Genomic DNA, 20,589 nt, shown 5'->3' on the forward strand with positions numbered 1-20,589 from the left:
CTGTAGCTCCTAATATGGAACCTAACATCGTGTAACTACAGCAAGGGTTATTTTTCCCTATATGCATCACCTTGCACTTGTCCACATTAAGCAGTCATCTACCACAGAGACCCACAATTCTGTTTCATGCACCTGACCCATCATCATCGATAATAGGGAGTTAATTTCATCAAACTTAGAATATATCTTTTCAAACTTCCCACTTAACTCCACAGCTACTAGAGATGTGAATCGTGTCCTCGATCGTCTTAACGATCGATTTCGGCTGGGAGGGGGAGGGAATCGTATCGTCGCCGTTTGGGAGTTTAGAGTATCGTGAAAATCATTAAAATCGTGAACCGGCACACTAAAACCCCCTAAAACCCACCCCCGACCCTTTAAATTAAATCCCCCACCCTCCCGAACCCCCCCCCAAATGCCTTAAATTACCTGGGGGTCCAGCGGCGGTCCGTAGCTAAATCGGGGGAAGGGGGAGGGCAGGAAAACCGGCACACTAAAACCCCCTAAAACCCACCCCAACCCTTTAAATTAAATCCCCCACCCTCCCGAACCCCCCCAAATGCCTTAAATTACCTGGGGGTCCAGCGGCGGTCCGTAGCTAAATTGGGGGAAGGGGGAGGGCAGGAAAACCGGCACACTAAAACACCCTAAAACCCACCCCCGACCCTTTAAATTAAATCCCCCACCCTCCCGAACCCCCCCAAATGCCTTAAATTACCTGGGGGTCCAGCGGCGGTCCAGAACGGTCTCCTGCAATTGAATCGTGTTGTCTTCAGCCGGCGCCATTCTGCGCCGCCATTTTGCAAAATGGCGGCGCAAAATGGCGGCGGCCATAGACCAACACGATTTGACTGCAGGAGGTCGTTCCGGACCCCCGCTGGACTTTTGGCAAGTCTTGTGGGGGTCAGGAGGCCCCCCCAAGCTGGCCAAAAGTCCCTGGGGGTCCAGCTGGGGTCCGGGAGCGATCTCCTGCCGCGAATCGTTTTCCGTACGGAAAATGGTGCCGGCAGGAGATCGACTGCAGGAGGTCGTTCAGCCGGGGTTCCAGACCCCGGCTGAACGACCTCCTGCAGTCGATCTCCTGCCGGCACCATTTTCCGTACGGAAAACGATTCGCGGCAGGAGATCGCTCCCGGACCCCCCCGCTGGACCCCCAGGGACTTTTGGCCAGCTTGGGGGGGCCTCCTGACCCCCACAAGACTTGCCAAAAGTCCAGCGGGGGTCCGGAACGACCTCCTGCAGTCGAATCGTGTTGGTCTATGGCCGCCGCCATTTTGCGCCGCCATTTTGCAAAATGGCGGCGCAGAATGGCGCCGGCTGAAGACAACACGATTCAATTGCAGGAGACCGTTCTGGACCGCCGCTGGACCCCCAGGTAATTTAAGGCATTTGGGGGGGGTTCGGGAGGGTGGGGGATTTAATTTAAAGGGTCGGGGGTTGGTTTTAGGGTGTTTTAGTGTGCCGGTTTTCCTGCCCTCCCCCTTCCCCCGATTTAGCTATGGACCGCCGCTGGACCCCCAGGTAATTTAAGGCATTTGGGGGGGTTCGGGAGGGTGGGGGATTTAATTTAAAGGGTCGGGGTGGGTTTTAGGGGGTTTTAGTGTGCCGGTTTTCCTGCCCTCCCCCTTCCCCCGATTTACGATTTTTTGACGATAAATCGGGGGAATTGGTATTGTATCGTGGCCCTAATGATTTTTAACGATTTAAAATGTATCAGATGATATTTTAAATCGTCAAAAAACGATTCACATCCCTAACAGCTACTGTAGATGCTACCTTCTTTACCATAGGGTCTGGGGTGCTTGGAGAAGGAGGGCTGCTTGCATTCGCCATCTTGTCATCTGGGCCCTTGGGCTTCCCCCAATTTCCTTGTTGCAGCCGTGTAGACATAGAGTGAGAAAAACAGACTCACTTCTCTTATGTGTGATGCCCTAATCACTTAATGAAGTCTCTGGTCACAGACTATAGGGGAATACCGTTGATACAACCAAAAATTAAAGTAAATAAAGAGCTGAGGCCCCGGAGCAAATCAGACTCGCGTCTGTCTCCTCACATAGCGACACGTGACCAGCTGATTTAATTATCTAATGTCGGTTAGTACCCCAGAGATATCTGGGATATGGAAATTAATGGCTATTTATTATGCACTAAGGAAGAATCATACAAAGACAAAAATTCAGTAATAAATCAAGCAATCCATATATGTCTAATTATTTAATTACTGTGTTTATTTACTCTGTGCTATGAATTATACGTGGTTTTTATTATTATAGTTGATATAGTACAACAAGGAAAGATCATACAGAACAAATAGCTCTGAATAGCTCTGAAACTCATTGAACAGCTAATATTAAAACATTTCCTCTAGATGCTTATCAAAATAAACATGCCATGAATCATAATACAACTGACCTGGACCTCGAGACACACTTGTTTGCATTCTAATTTTCAGAGATGATACAAGGTCCCAGTACTCAGATGTCACTATAACCAGAGATCCCTACTCTTCTTCTACTAGAACTACATCTACAACACGGTAAATATAGAAATGCCCTGTTATTTAGGGGTTACGTTTAGAAACAAGATAATGCATCTCCCTTTATAATTTGCATCTTATTAGTAATGTTTACATTACTAATTATTAGTCATGATTCACACTGATAAACTCTGCCCATAATATGGGGATTTCCTGAGGTGGGGGTTCATTGTACTATTTTGCTCCCTGCTCCGGTGTCCTTATTACTGGTATTTATGGCCACACATCATTAAACTCTACTTCTGTTGGAAACTTTGTAGTGTCTGCATTTTATTTATTTTGATTTATATTCCACTTTTCAGCATTTCAAAGTGGATTGCATTCAAGTACTGTAGGTATTTCCCTATCCCCAGAGAGCTTATAATCTAAATTTGTACGTGAGGATAAAGTGACTGGCCCAAGCTCACAAGGAGCAGAAATGGGATTTCAACCATGGTTTCCCTGGTTCATAGCTTGCTGCTCTATCCACTAGACTACTCCTCCACAAACAACCAAAAAAAAAAGTTATTTTAATTTGAATCACTGATTTTTGTTTGTGAGCATAGGTGTATTTTCCCATTTTTAATCATTTTCAACAGATAGGATGCATGTATTTTAGTTACAGAGTGGGCGGCACATTCAAATGCTTCTCTTTCCCCATTTTCTTGAGAATTGGTTTTATGCACTTTAATTTTGCCTGTCTGGATTTAGAAGTCCTTGTAGATTGTGTAACAGAAAAGTGTGCAATTTGACCAGTTGCATGAGCAATAATTCTGAAAACGCAGCGTGAAAAGGAAGCACTGTATCTGGATACCCAGTAATGTTACTTGGCTATCAATAAATAAGCCTGCCATGCTCCAAATCTCTGTATTTTTGACACTGGAAATTGGTATGGAATAAAGAAAAAATAATTAATGTAATAATGATGAGCACAAATTAAAATCGGATGTGACTAGGAATAACTACTAACCCACCTGTGTTCTGGGTTTGCATTTAGGACCGTGGAGTACAATTATGATACCACTGATGCGCCAAGCAGAAGATCAAATGGAAACTATTCTTATGACACCAGAATGGGATCCAGGTAAAATGAATATCTGTGTGGAAAGGGCAGAATCATTTCTAAGACATTTCAAATGTTTTGTAGCTCTTAGTTTTGGATTACTTTTCAAACACATTTCCTTTCAGTATGTGAAGTGAATCCTTTATTGAAAGAAACACGCCATAGAACAGGAGGGAAGTGAGTTGCTAGTTGAAGTGAGACCTGTTTATGGTGGAGTGATGAAACACTCTCTAAACAATCTCCCCTGCTATTCTGAGAAATTGAGCATGATGATGCATGATTTATTGCAGCTGATAAACATGACACACCACTGTCTAGAACTTTGTCAGAGAATTAAGTGGTAATAATGCAAACCAGATTAGATCCCTTTGTACTGGAATCAGGGGAGGCAGAAAGAAGAAAATATTTTGAGCTGAGCATTAAAACCGTGCACTGAAATCAAGTGCACAATATTTTAACCCTCAGCTACCTGCATCAGCCTGCAAATCTAGAATCAATAAGACAAATGCTATGAAAAACAGAGCTTTACTAATTCTTATAATCATGTCATATGTGAAGTTCAATGCAGGCCACTGGAAAACTGAGTCTCTCGTTGTGGGAAATCCCACAATGTCTGCAGTGGCATCATGCAAAGCGGTTATTTTTAAATGGTTGGTTTTGAAGTGCATATTTTACACAAATTTTCAAAGAGAAACTATCCACTTTGATTCTTTTTGAAAATGAGCATGCGTAACTTGTACATGTTAGCAGTGTCCATGCACTTGCACCTGATTTTTGTGCAGGCAGCAGAGAGGGGCGAAAAATGGTGTGCGTTGGAGAACTGGAAAGGCTCTTTTACCATGATTATGAGTACATGGGCTCTGCAACTCACATGTACTTTTAGCTGCATTTCCAGGAGGGTAGCTTACAGTCCTGCCATTTCACCCAGATGGATGCCCGGGTAAATGCTTTTTGAAAATGGGCCTATTAAAGTACAGGAGTTGCTTTTGAGCACCCACAAATCATCAGATGATCCTCTTCACAAGCAAGAAGCTATCGTGTGAAGAGAAGTCACCTTGTCGTTTTCTCTATCATGAATATTGGCTATCTCTAAGGCAACTTCTTGACTCACACTAAGGGTGGGTAGCTCATAGACATTGCAGTTCAAAAAGATAGGGCTTGATTCAGGTCTCTCATTAGAGCAAGCATGTTTTTTGGAATCTATCTTTTTGAATTACAATGTGTGGTATCTAAACAGAGGCTCACCCTTTGTGGAAGTCAAGAAATTGCATCAGAATGACCAATATTTGGGGTAAAGGAAACAAATGGGTAAATTTGGTTCACAGGATAGCTTTACATAAGATTACATAAGATTTGCCATACTGAGTCAGAGCAAAGGTCCATCAAGCCCAGTATCCTGTTTCCAACAGTGGCCAATCCAGGTCATAAGTACCTGGCAGGATCCCAAGGGGTAGATTAATTCCATGCTGCTTATCCCAGGGATAAGAAGTGGATTTCTGCCACTCCACCTTAATAATGATTTATGGACTTTTCCTCTAGGAACTTGTCCAAACCTTTTTTGTACGCAGCTACACTAACTTTCACCACATCTTCCGGCAATGAATTCCAGATCTTAATTATGCATTGAGTAAAAAAAAATGTTTTCTTTTTAGTTTTAAATGTATAACCTAGTCACTTCATTGTTTGTCCCCTAGTCTTTGGACTCTCTGAAAGAGTAAACAACTGATTAACTTGTTCTATTCCACTCATAATTTTATAAACCTCTATCATATCTCCTCTTATCCGTTTCTTCTCCAAGCTGAAGAGTCCTAACCTTCAGGGCCAGTACTAGCTTTTATGCTGCCCTGTGCGAACAATTGTGCACTGCCTCCCCCCCCCCCCCCCCCACACACACACCACACTTCATTCAATTCTCTGTCTCGGGCCTACCAAAAAAAGCCCAGCTCCTTCAAGCAACCTAAACTTTACAATCTGTCACCTTCTGCTCTCCTGGTCTTCATCCCCTCGCCCCAGACCCAATGCTGGTACAAGATTATTAGGTGCCCTAAGCAAACCTTATACCCTTGCACCCAGGTCTCCTGCTCTGTCCATGTACACAGTTATAATATATTTTACATGAAAAAGAATATTCAAAGTACAGACTACTGAGGAAAAAAATACCATAACTATTTGCATGCACTTCCTTGATGCCAACCAGAAAATCCTACAAAAAAAAAAAGACACTTGGAACCCATATGGCATTAGGGCTACAGTAATGCATGTTAGGTGTGGGCTTGACCCTCAAGACCATGAGTAAATTACAATTAAAATATAATAAACCTCCCACACCAAAACAGCACTAACTGCCAATACTTAAAGTAATAACCATTCACCAGGCCCTAAAACACCAATCCTCCTCCTATTAGGAAAATAGAAGAAATCAAGCTGCTAAAGATTCCTACACACTAGAATACCCCTCCTCGATCACACATGCAGAACACAGACAGACCCTCACCAAATGCAGGAAAAAGAAACCATAAAGTATAAATAGAAATATTCAGGCAAAAACTGAATAGGACACTTCAAACAGCATCCAAAAATTAAAACTAAAAGGATAAAATAATTCACACTCTCCATATCTGGAAACGTTTGATTTGTAGTCACTCTGAGATTGTCGTGGATTAGTGAGAGAGGGATGCATAAACTTGCTCCTCTTTTTCTCATAGAAATCTAAACACATACATACAAATGCTCTCTCCCTCATACATGCACAACATATTCCCTCTTACATACACATGCTCCCTCTCTCATACACATTCTCACTCACACACATGCTCCCAGATGCTTCCTCCTACGTACACATGCTCCCACACATTCCCTCATGTATACACATACACACACAAGATCCCTCTTTCTCACATATACATGCTCAGACACTCACATATGCTCACAAACGCACTCCTGCTCAGCCACACACACGAAGAGAACACCCTATGCTTCAATACCTCAACCTTTCCTGATATAAACTGAAGAATTTACAGCTCAAAAAGAATTTACTGCTATTTAGATTTCTTATTCCATCATCCTTAGAGCTTGCAGATGTCTGTGCTTTCTCTCTCTCACACACACACACACATACACTCACTCTTTCACACACATGCCTCCTCTCACACGTACATGATCAGACTCCCACACACACACTCCGCTTCTGCTCAGACACATACACATACATATGTACATGCTCAGACCCCCACGTACATGCTCAGACCCCCACAGGTTTCCTCCTCATACTTACACTAAGGGCCTCTCTCAACAGCCCTGGCCCTCCAATTCTTCCTCGGGGTAGGTTGGGAACTGCCTGGTGGCTTGTTCTTTCCTTCTGGCCAACCTGCAGCTCCTCATCTTGACCTTGCGTCTCTGCATCTCATCTTTGCCGCGCGGCAAATTGAGAACTGCCGCGCGGCCCTATGATTCCTCCTCTTGTTCGCTGCGCAGCCCTGCAAATCGAGCATCTTTGCAAACTGCTGCGCGGCCTTAGGCCTCCTCTTCTTCACTGCATGGTGCTACAGATCCTCCTCCTCTTCTCCGCGCGGCCCTCTGCCGCCGTATTTTCATGCCATGGCGGGTTGGGAACTGCCGCATGGCCCTACAACTCTCTCCTCTTCACAACTGTAGCCTTGCAGCTTCTCCTCTTCTTTGCAGCACGGCAGCACCAGCAGCTCACTTAACTTGGTTGCGGCCCTGAGAACGCTGCCCCTCCAGGCCACTGCCCTGTGCAAGTGCATGGCTTACACAGTGGATTGCACCGGCCCTGCTAACCTCTTTAGCCTCTCCTTATAGGGGAATCATTCCATCCCCTTTATCATTTTGGTTGCCCTTCTCTGCCCTTTTCTAATTCTGCTATATCTTTTTTGAGATGTGATGACCAAAATTGCCCACAATACTCATGATGAAGTTGCATCATGGAGTAATACAGAGGTATTATGTTATTCTGTATTTTATTCTCCATTCCTTTCCTAATAATTCCTAGCTATCTATTTTTCTGGCTGCTGCTGCACACTGGGCAGAAGATTTCAATGTATTATCAATGAGGACACCTAGATCCTTTTTCTGAATAGTGACTTTCCTGGATGGTAGCTCCTAATATGGAACCTAACATCGTGTAACTATAGCATCACCTTGCTCTTATCCACATTAAATTTCATCTGCCATTTGGATGCCCAATTTTCCAGTCTCACAAGGTCCTCCTGCAATTTATCACAATCCGCTTGTGATTTAACTACTCTGAACAATTTTGTATCATCTGCAAATTTGATTACCTCACTCGTCATGTTCCTTTCCAGATCATTTATAAATATATTGAAAAGCATGGGTCCCAGTACAGATCCCTGAGGCACTCCACTGCGCACCCCCTCCACTGAGAAAATTGTCCATTTAATCCTACTCTCTGTTTCCTTTCTTTTAACCAGTTTGTAATCCATGAAAGGACATCACCACTTATCCTATGACTTTTTACTTTTCCTAGAAGCCTCTCATGAGAAACTTTGTCAAATGCCTTCTGAACATCTACCAGTTCACCTTTATCTACATGTTTATTAACCCCTTCAAAAAAGTGAAGCAGATTTGTGAAGCAAGGCTTGCCTTGGGTAAAGCCATTCTGACTTTGTTCCATTAAACCATGCCTTTCTATATATTCTGAAATTTTGATCTTTAGAACACTTTCCACTATTTTTCCTGGCACTGAAGTCAGGCTGTAGTTTCCCGGATTGCCCCTGGAGACCTTTTTAAATATTGGGGTTACATTAGCCACCCTCAAGTCTTCAGGTACAATGTATGATTTAAATGATAGGTTACAGATTTTTACTATTATGAAATTTCATTTTTGAGTTCCTTCAGAACCCTGGGGTGTATACCATCCAGTCAGGCCTACCACATCTTCTATGTTCACCGTGATTTGGTTCAGTTGATTTGAATCATTACCCATGAAAACCTTCTCCGGAATGGGTACCTCCCCAACATCCTCTTCAGCAAACACTGAAGCAAAGAAATTGTTTAATCTTTCTGCAATTGCCTTATCTTCTCTAATTACCCCTTTAATCCCTCAATCATCTTCCTTAAGTGCATCACTTTGCACTTGTCCACATTAAATTTCATTTGCCATTTGCATTCCCAATCTTCCAGTTTTGCAAGGTCCTCTTGCAATTACTCACAATCCTTTTGTAATTTAACAACTTTGAATAATGTTGGGTCATCGGCAAGTTTGATCACCTCATTCGTTTCCAGGTCATTTTGTGATTGTAAAGTGGAACACTTGGTGATCTGTGGGGGCCTACAGGTAACTCCTGTGCTTTACAAGTGCACTGTCCAAAGGCATTCACATGGGTAAATAAATGTTTAACTAAGAAAAATGGCCTGACTGAAAATTGGTCCTCAAATGCAACTAAAAGTATACACAGATTCCAGAGCATATGAAAAAGAGGCCTTCCTGTGGGTGTGTTTAGATCTAGGGAGGATCAAGAATTTATTGATTCACACAAATTGAGGTAGAAAAATGAAGTCCCCAAATGGGAGAAGTGATGATGTAGTTATATATTTCTGATGTGTGTGTTAGAAAATCTCTCTCACTCAAAGAACATCACCCTCCTCACTTTAATGCTTCACTGATTTTTTTATGTTCTTAGAACAATATATTAAAGATTATTTTCAATATATTTTTGTGTATTTCAGTTATAATACACCAGGTGGTCAGTCAACAGATACTTATGTATATACAAGAACATATGAGGACAACAGGTATTGTTTTTCAAATTTATTGTTAAATCTATAAAAACAATCATGATGATACATTATTAAATAATCTAGCTAATCTAACTAATCTAACTAATCTAGCATAAAAATATGATTCTGTGACAGAATGTTCTCATAGATATTTGTGATGGAAGCCAATCAACTTGCCAATTTTAATTTGATGAAATTAGAAGCACCTTCAAAATATTCTGATTATGATTGCATTTCATCCACAACTATGTCCATACCAAGCAATTTCTTTCATAAAATTATGTTAGAAGTGTTTGATACAGTGCAGTGGCACTAGATGTGTGTTGCTTTGGAACAATATGTAGATTTATTGGAAAGGTAAAGCCAACAAAATTAGCATTCAAAGGGTATAAAACATTTCAGATACGGGCAGACAGGTAGGAATATCTGAGAAAGCTGAGAAAAGCAGGCAAGACTGTAAAGGTACGAGCAGAATAAAAAAATAGCTAAAGACATACTTCAAAATGGCAAAAAGTTTATGAGGTGTTATCAGTGAAAGGAGGAAGTTCAGATGTGGGCTTATAGGTCTGAAAGCTGGACAAGGGGAATGTGTTGAATGACAAGGAAAAAGCAGAAATACCATGGAAGGAATTGGAGAAATGCCACAGATTACTGGCAGTACCCATGGTAGTACAGAAGATATTGCTGTTGCAGGCCCCGTCCGCACCCAGCCTGCACACAGGCCTGCTCACCTTGCTAGCTCCTCTGCAAATCATGGGTTGGCCTCCCCAGTGGCAGCCACGAGCTCCTCCATCCCGCAGCGGTGGTCGTTGGGCCTTCCACTGTGCACCAGGCCTCAAGCCGGAGTTCGGCATCCCCAGTGGCGTTGGCCACACCCCTACATGCGCATGGACCGCCCAGCCTCTTGTAGGGTCAGGGGTGGGTCCTAGCTCTGCGGCGTGCCCTGATTGAACATATGATATAAGGAAGTTCTTGCCTGCACTTCCCTGCTGTGGCATAATGGCTAAGATGAAGAGACTCTGATCCTTCCATAGAGTCAATAAGAGACTTTGATCCTACAGTCGTGAGTTCAAGCCCCCACCCTGGTACTTCCAAGAATTGATTCTAAGCTTGTGGGTTCAAGCTCTCACTTCAAGAATTCCAAGAACATCCACACCAACTGGAACATCACTGTCCTTGGCAATTGGGTTGGCACTGTAAGTGTACTAGTTAGCCGTCTTGTTCCAGCATCCTACTGTTCCAGCCTTGTCCAGTGTCCTTCTATTTCAGCTCCTGTCTTCCCAGGTTGTACCCTCAGACTGTCTAACTGGTACTGATCTTGGCTTGCTCCTTGACCATTCTGTTTGCTGCCTGGATCCTGACCTCTGCCTGCCTTGTGACCTCATCTGACCTCTGGAACCTGACCCCTGCTTTGTGGACTATGCCTCAGTCTGACCCCCAGCTGCCTTGACCACATCTCCTGATTCTGGCTTTGTTCATTGCCTTGTCATTGCCTACGCTGTACTGGCCTTCCTTGCTCCTACAGCCTAGAGTCCGACCGTGCTCCCTTGCTGTTCATGGGCATGCCTCTCTACTACCTCTCTGGGAGACCCTGCGAGGCTCAACTAAGTCCAAGTGGCCTGGGTTCCTATGGGCTCCACCTGGGGGCACCGTGGGCTTCCAGTGGTGAAGCTCATCCTTGCCTCTGTCTCCTCCTGTGCTTTGCCCCCCTGGGGGCAGGTGCTTCCTGATTCCTACCAGGGAACCGTTCTCCACTGCTCCAGGGCAAGGGCCCACATCCAAGCGCAACAATTGCTCCATTTCCAAAACAAATGGTTAGTGTGGAATAGGCAAAACTGGGGGGCTAGGCAAAGGGACTTATGTGCCACATACCAAGATATTAAGAGAGTTCAGAAGTTTTGGTGGGTCCACTGATGGGTCTATTCAATCAGTATTTGGAGACAGGTTCCTCCTAGAAGAATGGAAAAGGGCAAAGGTTGGAAATGATAGGCCAGTAGTCTGATCTTGGTGGTGGATAAATTGATAAATGTTATGGGGAATTATTTGGAGAATTCACTATCAGATAGGTGGTTCCTTTAGAAAGTGCTTATTGGGCAGGCTTATGAATGTAAGGGACAAGGAAATGTGTGAGCAGTATAGATGCTGCAGCTCACACACATACACTTATACACTTACATACTTTTAATGGTTTATGAGTGATTTATTGGTATTACCATAAAGGATAAAATTTAGTCCATGCTTTTTGAAGTTTGAAAGGCGCTCCCTTTGTGCACCCCTTTGTGTTATTTGTTTAATATGCTCCTTGTTATACCTTTTGCTTAATTGTTAAGAACTTTGATTTTGATGATTTTATTTTTGTAATCTCTTAGCCTCAGGTACAGACATTTTAGATTGTAAGCCCTTTTAGGGGATAGTGAATTACCTATTGTACCTTATTGTAAACCGATGTGATATCTCTTTTTGAAATGAACATCGGTATATAAAAATCGTAAATAAATAAAAATAAAAAATGCTTGGAAATACATGCTTTATGTACTTATCTTTCTCTTTTGCTTGCTCTCTGTTTTACCCTCTTGGTTTGAAGTCCTTGCACCTTGGTCAAAGTTAACATTTATCAGGATGCCACTCAGAGTCTGTGGTTGTCTTCAGTGCCTTGATGTCTTCTGATATATCTGCTAGTAGTACATATGGATCTGGGTAGAGAACTGGCTTGTTTCCCCAAAACTTATTATTTTATAGAGGTTTGTTCCATATGCCAGACTGTCTTATAGTTTATTGACTGATGTTTAGGTGGTTCGGGTGCAATGCCTTGTTGACTTCTTTGTGATTAGTGAATCTGGGTGTGGGTACCTTGTTGACTTCATAATGATTTTTGAGCCATTGGTACCAGGATGGAGTGTTCATTATCTTGGATTCCACATCTGTCTGTTATTCTAGACTTGGAGTTTGTGGTTCTCCCCTACAACCTCACTTGTGTACATGCAATAGTAAAGAGGGTTGACTGTATGCCAGTGGCTACTTACTGGTCCTTATCTCAAGTTCCATCTGGCTTTTAAGGCTCATATTTGCTCATCGTAGAAAGACCTGTGTTGAAAGTCCCTTTAGTATTGTTCCTGAGACCTACCTCTTAGGTTCCGGTGCAAGGGGAGTCAAAACAAGTATCCTGGCCTACTTTAACGTATTTTTATATGCCAACCCTATTATCCTTAATGTAGATTTTTGAATCTAATGGGTTACAGGGTTCAAGGTAGCATGGTTTTGCCATAGAGAGATTGTATCAAATAAATCTGATCTGTTTCTTTGATTAAATAACCTGATGTGGTTGTACTTCAGAAAACTTTTGACATTGTCCAACATAGGATTTCATAAAGGTGGTTGGCTGGGTTAGAAATTGGTTGAATGATAGAAAAAGAGGGAGAATAATATGTTCTTATCACTCTGGCAATGGAGAGGTGATCAATGGTGTGCCTCAGGGATTTGTCATGGGGCTGATTATATTCAATATTTTCATGAGCAATATTGTAGAGTGGCTAATAGGAAAGGTTTCTCTGTTTGCAGATAAGATCTGCAACACTGTAGATACTCCAAATGCAGCAGACAAAACGAGTGATCTCAAAGCTCGAGGAGTGGTCACATGATTGGCAGTTAAAAATCAATGCAAAAAGGTGCAGTCATGCATTTGTGGTATAGAAATCTAAGGGGGAAGTATTTAATAGGTGAGTGGTGGGAGATACTGCTGTCCATCAGTCAGGAGAGAGTCTTTGGGATGAATATATCTGATCTCAAGATAGAGAAATAAATATGTGAAGGCAGTAGATAGAGCCAATAAAATGTTAGGATGCATAAGGAGAGTCATAATCTGTAAAAAACACGAGGTGATAATGCTTCAGTATGAGCCTGTGGTGAGATGTCATCTGGATTATTATGTCCAATTCTGGAGGCTGCACATCTGAAAGGATATAGATAGAATGGAGTCAATCCAGAAAAGTGTTACAGGATCTGTACTACAAGAGATGAGACTTAAGGACCTATGCATGCATACCCTAGAGCAGAGAGAGGGGGGTATATACTAAAGATATTCAAAGATATAAATAACACTGAAGAAGCAAACTTTTTCTAGTGGGTAGGATGTTCTTGAAAAAGAGGTCATGATATAAGGCTCCAAGGGGGTAGACACAGGAGCAACAACAGAAAATATTACTTTAGGGAGATCGCAGCAGATGACCAGCAGATGACCAGCCTTCCAGGTGAAGTGGTTGGAAGCAATAATAGTAACAGAATTTAAGAAATGTTAGGATAAGCACAGAAGGTCCCTTGCCACAAAGATGTGGCAGAAAATCTGAGATCAATTGGGATCAATAGAATGCAATATGAAGTCATTTGGACAGACTAGATTGTCTCTAATCCCTAGGCTAGTGTCCCTTCACAGGACTCAGTCTACACCTCAAATAGGGCTTAAACTGGCAAAGACATCTTCTGACATTAATACCTTCTGAAAGTCCAAGATTCCTTTTTGGGAAGGGAGGGGGAAGATTATCTTCTAGACCCTGAGCATTGTTCAATAGTTAACTCATAAAGTCTGATGTTTACAGCAGTAATAATCATGCTGGAAGCAATTGATAGTTTTCAACTTAAATTTTTACTGATTAAAGATGGAAATTTGATGAAAATATTTAGTTACAAGTTCTTGATATTTACATTTTATTTTACAGCTTTAGTTCTTTTAATAAACCTGTGACTTTATACTTCCAGTTAATGTATGTTGTTACTGAAGTCAATGGATTTCTTATTCTTCTAGGACAAGCAGGATAGTAGTCCCCACATGTGGGTAACATCATCTGATGGAGCGAGCCCGGCACAGAAAACTTTTGTCAAAGTTTCTAGAAGCTTTGAACAGCAGACTGAGCATGCCCAGCCTGCTACTATCCGCGCATCCATGCGAGGTCCCTCTTCAGTCTCTTCTTTTCCACAGTGCAGTTGCCTCGTGGTTCGTGGAGTTCCAACCTTTTCTCATATTTTCCTCGATTCATCGAGTCTTTCGGAATCCACGCAGGTCCCCCTTTGAGGTCGGTACTCCCTCGGTATGGTACGTCCGTTTTTGACCAATTTTTCCAAACTTGCTGTCTATTCCCAGCTCCACACCTCAAGGTGTCCATCGGTCATCGACCGCACCCTGGGATTTTCATGATGTCGACTGGGTTTCGCCGGTGCCCCCAATGCCCGCGGACTATGTCCGTCACGGATCCACACGAGGTTTGTGTCCTCTGCCTGGGGGCCTTGCACGACGTCCAGAGGTGCCGTCTGTGTGACCAGATGATACCAAAAGGGCATCAGGCGCGCCTCAACATAATGGAGAAACATTTTGGGACCTTGAAGTCCTCCATGCCTGTGTCAGTACCTTCGAAGCTCAGAGATCACAGAGAACCATCCGACTCGCTTCCCCTCGTGATCCCTATAGCTAGTACCTCCAAGGATCAGGGGGAAGGAGATCGATCCTCAATCTGTCCGCTCTCCTGAACCTCGGGGTCATCAGTTTCCTCGGCGTCGGGGAAAGACCAGACTGAGCACCGGAAATGATCCCGCAAGCATCGACAACGTTCACTGTAGGCGCACGGTTCCAATTCCAGAGCAGCATCGATGGCTGCTGAGCCGCCATCAAAGTGGCAGCAACCATCAGAGACCCCTATCCTCTGGTGCTCCCGGTAGCCCAAGGTGTTCCCCACCAACACTTGTGCAGGATACCGAGCCACCTCAGAAGCCCGGGGAAGAGCTGGTGATGCCTCATTCCCCTCCATTGGTCCTGACCACCCAGGACTTCCAGGAGGAGTTGGACCACAGGATGCAATTGGCAGTGCTCAAAGCATTACAAAACATTGAGCTTCTGGTGCCCAAGCATCCGCCATCGATGTTAGCACCTCTGCTAGAGCATCTGGACATCCTTCTGGGCATCCTACCAACGCAACTGGTGCCCAAGGGGCCCTCGAATCCTCATCAGCCACCGATGACCTCCACCGGAGTGATCCCGATCCTCGGGTCCGAGGAGCAGGAAGATATGGCCTGTACCGTGTTCCCTCACCCATGGTTCCCCAAGCCTGGGCCGGATCCCTCCAGCCTGCTGCGGCCAGTGATCCCCTCCTTGCCAGGGGAACCCTTGATGCCGCCAATGCCCTTCAAGGCCTCTGAAGCCTTCGGAGCCCAGGGCTGGTGCCCCTCATGGACCTCGCCCAAGACCTAGTGAGGTCCTAGTGAGGAAGAGGGGCCCTATGACCCTCCTCTCCCCTCCGGAGGAGCAGCGCCGCTCACCTCCCGAGGACTTATCCTTTGCGAGGTTTGTCCAGGCCATAGCTGAAGCCATCCCGTTTCTCCCGTTCTCCAGTTCATCGACGCTCCCAAGGAAATTGTGGCGGTTCCAATCCACGAGAATTTCAAAGAATTGCTCCTCCGCATGTGGGAACACCCCATTTCGGTCTCCACTGTCAACAGAAAGGCCGATTCCACCTATCTGGTGCAACAGGCTGTCGGTATTGATAGGAGACAGCTCCCCCCACCAGTCCATGATAGTGGAGTCAGCCTTGAAAAATGCCCGGCGTTCCTGTACCCATGCCTCCGGGGTGGGAACACAGGGAGCTGGATGCCCCGGGCAGGAAATTCTTTCAAGGCGCCATGCTGGTTGCTCACATCACTGCCTACCAACTATATATGGCTCAATATAATTGCAATCTCTGGAAATGAGTCCAAGACTTTGTGGAGAGTCTTCCCCAGCAGCAGCAGGAAGCATTTTCTGCCATCGCTTCACTGGGTCTGGAGGCGGGTAAACACGAGGTGTGTTCCACCTACGATGTTTTCAAAACGGCTGCTCGCTTGGCTGCCGTGGGCATCTGTGCCAGAAGAATGGCTTGGCTTTGGGCCTCTGACCTCTGGCTGGAGGTCCAGTATAGGCTTGCCAACCTCCCCTGATGGGGACAAAGTCCAGGATGCAGTGGCGCAGCTGAAGGACCACCATGATATGCTGCAGCAGTTGTCTGCTAGAAGGGCCTTCCTTAGCCAGAAAATCCTCCCGGCAGGGCTCCCGAAAGCCTTTTTTTGGTAACGGAAATATTATCCATCAGCTGCCCAGACTCGCCTGCTGCGCACCAGTGCCGGGGTCATCCCCGCCAACAGCAGGTGCCTAGGCCCCAACCATGGGCTTTTGATTGGTAGTGAGGGAGCGTAAGTCAGCTGACTGTACCCCCGGCGCCGGATCTCCCAGTCAGCGGCAGGCTCCTCAGCTTCGCCTGTCACTGGGAAAAGATAACATCAGACTGCTGGGTCCTCTCCATTGTTCGTCAGGGGTACCATCTGCCCTTCATCAGGCTCCCAGAGACCTCTCCCCCATGTCCATCATGGGACTCATTCACCCACTTGGTCATCCTTCAAATGGAATTCTCCACCCTCCTTGCAGCGGGCTCTCAGCAAGGTCATGGGTTCTATTCAAGGTATTTCCTCATTCCAAAGAGGAATGGCAGCTTGCACCCCATTCTCTACTTCAGGGCATTGAACAAGTTTCCCGTAAGAGAAAAATTCAAGATGGTCTCTCTGGGTATGCTGATTCCACTCCTCTGAAGAGGTGACTGGCTTTGCTCCCTCGACCTCAAAGAGGCATATGCACATATTGTGATTGTCCCCAGCCATTGGAAGTACCTCCGCTTCATGGTAAGGACTGCACATTACCAAAACAAAGTGCTGCCCTTTGGGCTGGCATCAGCTCCCAATGTCTTCACAAAATGCTTAGCGGTGGTGGCCGCCTAACTCAGGTATTGCTTGGTCCATGTGTTTCCATACTTGGATGACTGCTGGTCAGGAGCGACTCTCGCTCCAGAGCTAAGCAAGCTCTGACCCTGATGGTACAGTCTCTGCAGAAGGTGGGGTTCGTCATAAATTTCCCCAAGTCACACCTCTGTCCATCCCCACAGCTGGATTTCATTGAAGCCAGGCTGGACACAGTACAGGCAAAAGCTTTTCTGCCCCAGGACCGGGCGATCGCCCTTACCTTGCTGGCTACCCTAATCCGCAACAGCTGAAGGGTGCCAGCCCACTTTCTGCTCCACCTATTGGAACATACGGCAGCTTCCATCCACGTAACACCGTTGGACCGTCTCCACATGTGAAGCCCCCAATGGGTCTTGCACTCCCAGTGAAGGCAGGAGTCTCAGGATCTAGAGGCTACGGTTACTGTTACAGACCATATGAAACTTTCTCTAACCTGGAGGGAGAACCTCTCCAACCTGGAGCAAGGACTCCCCTTCCAGCCCACTCCGCCCCAGGCAACTCTCACCACTGATGCTTCCCTCCAAGGATGGCACGCCAACATGAACGGCCTGTGCAAACAAGGGTCTTTAGACTACCGCCTAAGCCTGCTGTCAGATAAATTTTCTGGAGCTTTGGGCGATACAGTATGCTATGTGGGCATTCAGAGATCAGTTGTCATCCAAGGCAGTTCTGATCCAGAAGGACAACCAAGTCGCGATGTGGTACATCAACAAACAGGGCGGCACGGGCTCGTTTTGTTACGATTCCTCCTGTAGCTGTGCCACAGGAGTCCTCATCTTTTCTCTGGAGGCCGCACCGAAGTCTATCCCGGTTTTGCTCCATGGCCTGGGAGGCCTTCCAAGCCATCTGGGCCTGCCTGAGGCCTGCTCTGCTTCCTTCCGGACTTTCTGGTTTGAGCCTCACCTCGCCTTCCTAAGGGGCTGGCCCGCAGCTCTTCGCTTTAGTTATAGGGCCAGCCGGGTATGGCCCATCTAAACTCTTCCCAGGGAGTTGCCTGCTTCCTGCACTACAAAAGGACTTTGCTTTCAGTTCTGCCTTGCCTTGCATTGGAGATACATGCTCCTGGATGTCTCGCCTTCCAGCACTCCGTCAGGCCTTTGTTCTTCGTTGGAACTCCATGTCTCGTCTTGATGTCAGTTGCCTGTTCCTGATGTCTGTGATCCAGTCCTGATGTTCCTCGCCTGTTCCTGATATCCTGTACCCCAGGTTCCTCATTGCCTCCTTTCTGGCGTGCCATGTTGTGGTCCGTGACCAGCCCATGGGTAGTGGCTGTGTAGGGCGCTCATGGTACAAGGCCATCTTCACCTGCACAAGTACAAGCATCCGGAAGACTTCCGCTTCAGTCCTGAGTTGTCTTAGAATCCTTGCTTGCTTCCGTCCCAGTCTTCGGAGTTCCTTGTATTGCATCCGTCCATGCCAAAGACTCTGAATGAACCTGTGCCATTCCAGCGTGGTCCGCGACCAGCCTAGGATGGGCTGTGTAGGGCACGCCTTGGTACAGGCTTCTACCGAATCTTCGCCATGTTCCAGCTTCAGTCATTCCACACCTCGTCTAGAGCCTGCTTCGCATGCAAGCGTGGTCCACAACCAGCCCATGGGTAATGGGTGTGTAGGGCGTGCTGTCGCAGGCTCAACCCAGTCCTTGATCCTGCTTCTGAATACCTTGTCTGCAGTACCTCGCTCCTGAGTCTTCTTCTGTGCACCCAAGAACCTTGTTCCTGAATCTACGTCTGTGCACACAAGTACCTTGTTCCTGAGCCTACGTCTAGAGTCTCTAAGTTTCAGAACCTCCGTCTGCCCTCGTCCTCAGTCCGGCCTGCTGCTTCTTGTCGATACCTTGTGGCAGGTCCAAAAGGGCTGGGAACGGTCGGAGGACTGTTCAATAACCAACACCATTGTGTTGGCTCCAGAAGCATGCAGGTCCGGCAGAGGGTCAGACTGTCCATCTCCAACCATGCTGGGACATGCCTCACCTACCCTCTGTGCCAAGGCCCAAGTGCACACTATCCCCTCGAGTCGGACCGCTCCCTCAGTGCTCCCCTAACAGAATGCAAGGCCTTCCGTAACACGTTCCTCCTTTGCCAAGAAGCGGTACAGGTCTGGGACTGGGCCCTCTTTTGCCCTCTCTGCCAAGTCACCTCAATGTGTTGGCGGACTTCCTCAACCAGTCCTTCCAACCACACAAGTAGTCTCTCAATCCAGTGGTGGTGGCTGATCTGTTTCGCCGATGGGGTACGCCAGATGTCGACCTCTTTGCCTCCCCTCTCAACCACAAGGTGAGCATGTTCTGCTTCCTAGTGCCGGGGAATGACCATCCAGCCTGTGATGCCTTCCCTCTTCATTGAGGGCTGGGCCTCCTATATGCGTACCCCCCTCTACCGCTCCTCTCGAAGCTTCAGTAGGACAGGGGGACCATGATACTTGTGGCACCCTCTTGGCCTTGGCAGCCTTGGTTCCTGCTTCTGCAGGACCTGTCAGTACAAGCGCCCATCCAGCTATGGACGGCACCCAATCTTGTATCACAGAATCAGGGCACCCTGCACCATCCAAACCTCTGGGCACTGGTCCTCATGGCTTGGATGTTGAGCGCATAGTCCTCTAGCCATTGCAGCTCTCGGACTGTGTCACAGGTCCTAGTGGAGTCCCAGAAACCTTCAACCAGGAAGGCCTACAGATCAAAGTAGAAATGGTTTTCCATTTGGTGCAGGGGTCATGGCCTGGACCCTTTCTCATGCACCCTCCCCAGCTGCTGGACTACCTGTGGCAACTGTCTCAGTCTGGGCTCCAAACCAGTTCCTCAGTGCTGTCAGCGCATATCATCGAGGTGCCACTGGACCTCCTGTTTCGGTCCAACCCTTAGTGGGCTGTAACATGCGGGGCCTCCTCCAGCTGAAGCCCCCTCTGCAGCCTCCAGTGGTGTCCTGGGACCTTAACGTTGTCCTGGCAAGACTCATACGGCCTCCTTTCAAGCTACTGCAGACCTACGACCTGAAGTTTCTACCTGGAAAGTCATATTCCTGGTGGCGATCACTTCAGCTCATAGAGTCAATGAGCTTCAAGCTCTGGGTTATATACGCACCATACACAAAATTCTTTCTCGATCATGTGGTCTTGCACAGGCATCCTAAGTTTCTGCTGAAGGTCGTGACTGATTTCCACCTCAATCAGTCCATCGTTCTGCCCATCTTTTTACCAAGACCTCATTCCCAACCCGGGGAACGGGCGCTTCACACCCTGGACTGTAAGAGGGCCTTGGCGTTCTACCTGGATCGCACAGCGAGCCACAGGCAGTCCACCCAGCTCTTTGTATCCTTGACTCCAACAGGCTGGGTAAGCAGACCTTGTCCAATTGGCTGGCTGATTGCATTGCCTTCTGCTACGTGCATATCATATATAGTGCCATATACATTCATTAGAAAAATTTTTATTTTATTGTATACAAAAC

At 46.2% G+C, this 20,589-nt stretch overlaps 1 protein-coding gene across 1 annotated transcript in view; it reads left to right on the plus strand.

The window, feature by feature from the left end:
* The window catches only part of SCEL (sciellin), a 241,197-nt gene that overhangs the window by 206,377 nt on the left and 14,231 nt on the right, over positions 1-20,589 (plus strand). The window contains exons 32-34 of the mRNA XM_029603190.1: positions 2,453-2,536; positions 3,513-3,599; positions 9,285-9,350. Coding sequence (XP_029459050.1) covers positions 2,453-2,536; positions 3,513-3,599; positions 9,285-9,350 — 237 coding nt within the window. The remainder of the gene's footprint in view (positions 1-2,452; positions 2,537-3,512; positions 3,600-9,284; positions 9,351-20,589) is intronic.

Source organism: Rhinatrema bivittatum, chromosome 5 (genome assembly GCF_901001135.1).
Source record: "Rhinatrema bivittatum chromosome 5, aRhiBiv1.1, whole genome shotgun sequence".
Taxonomy (NCBI): domain Eukaryota; kingdom Metazoa; phylum Chordata; class Amphibia; order Gymnophiona; family Rhinatrematidae; genus Rhinatrema; species Rhinatrema bivittatum.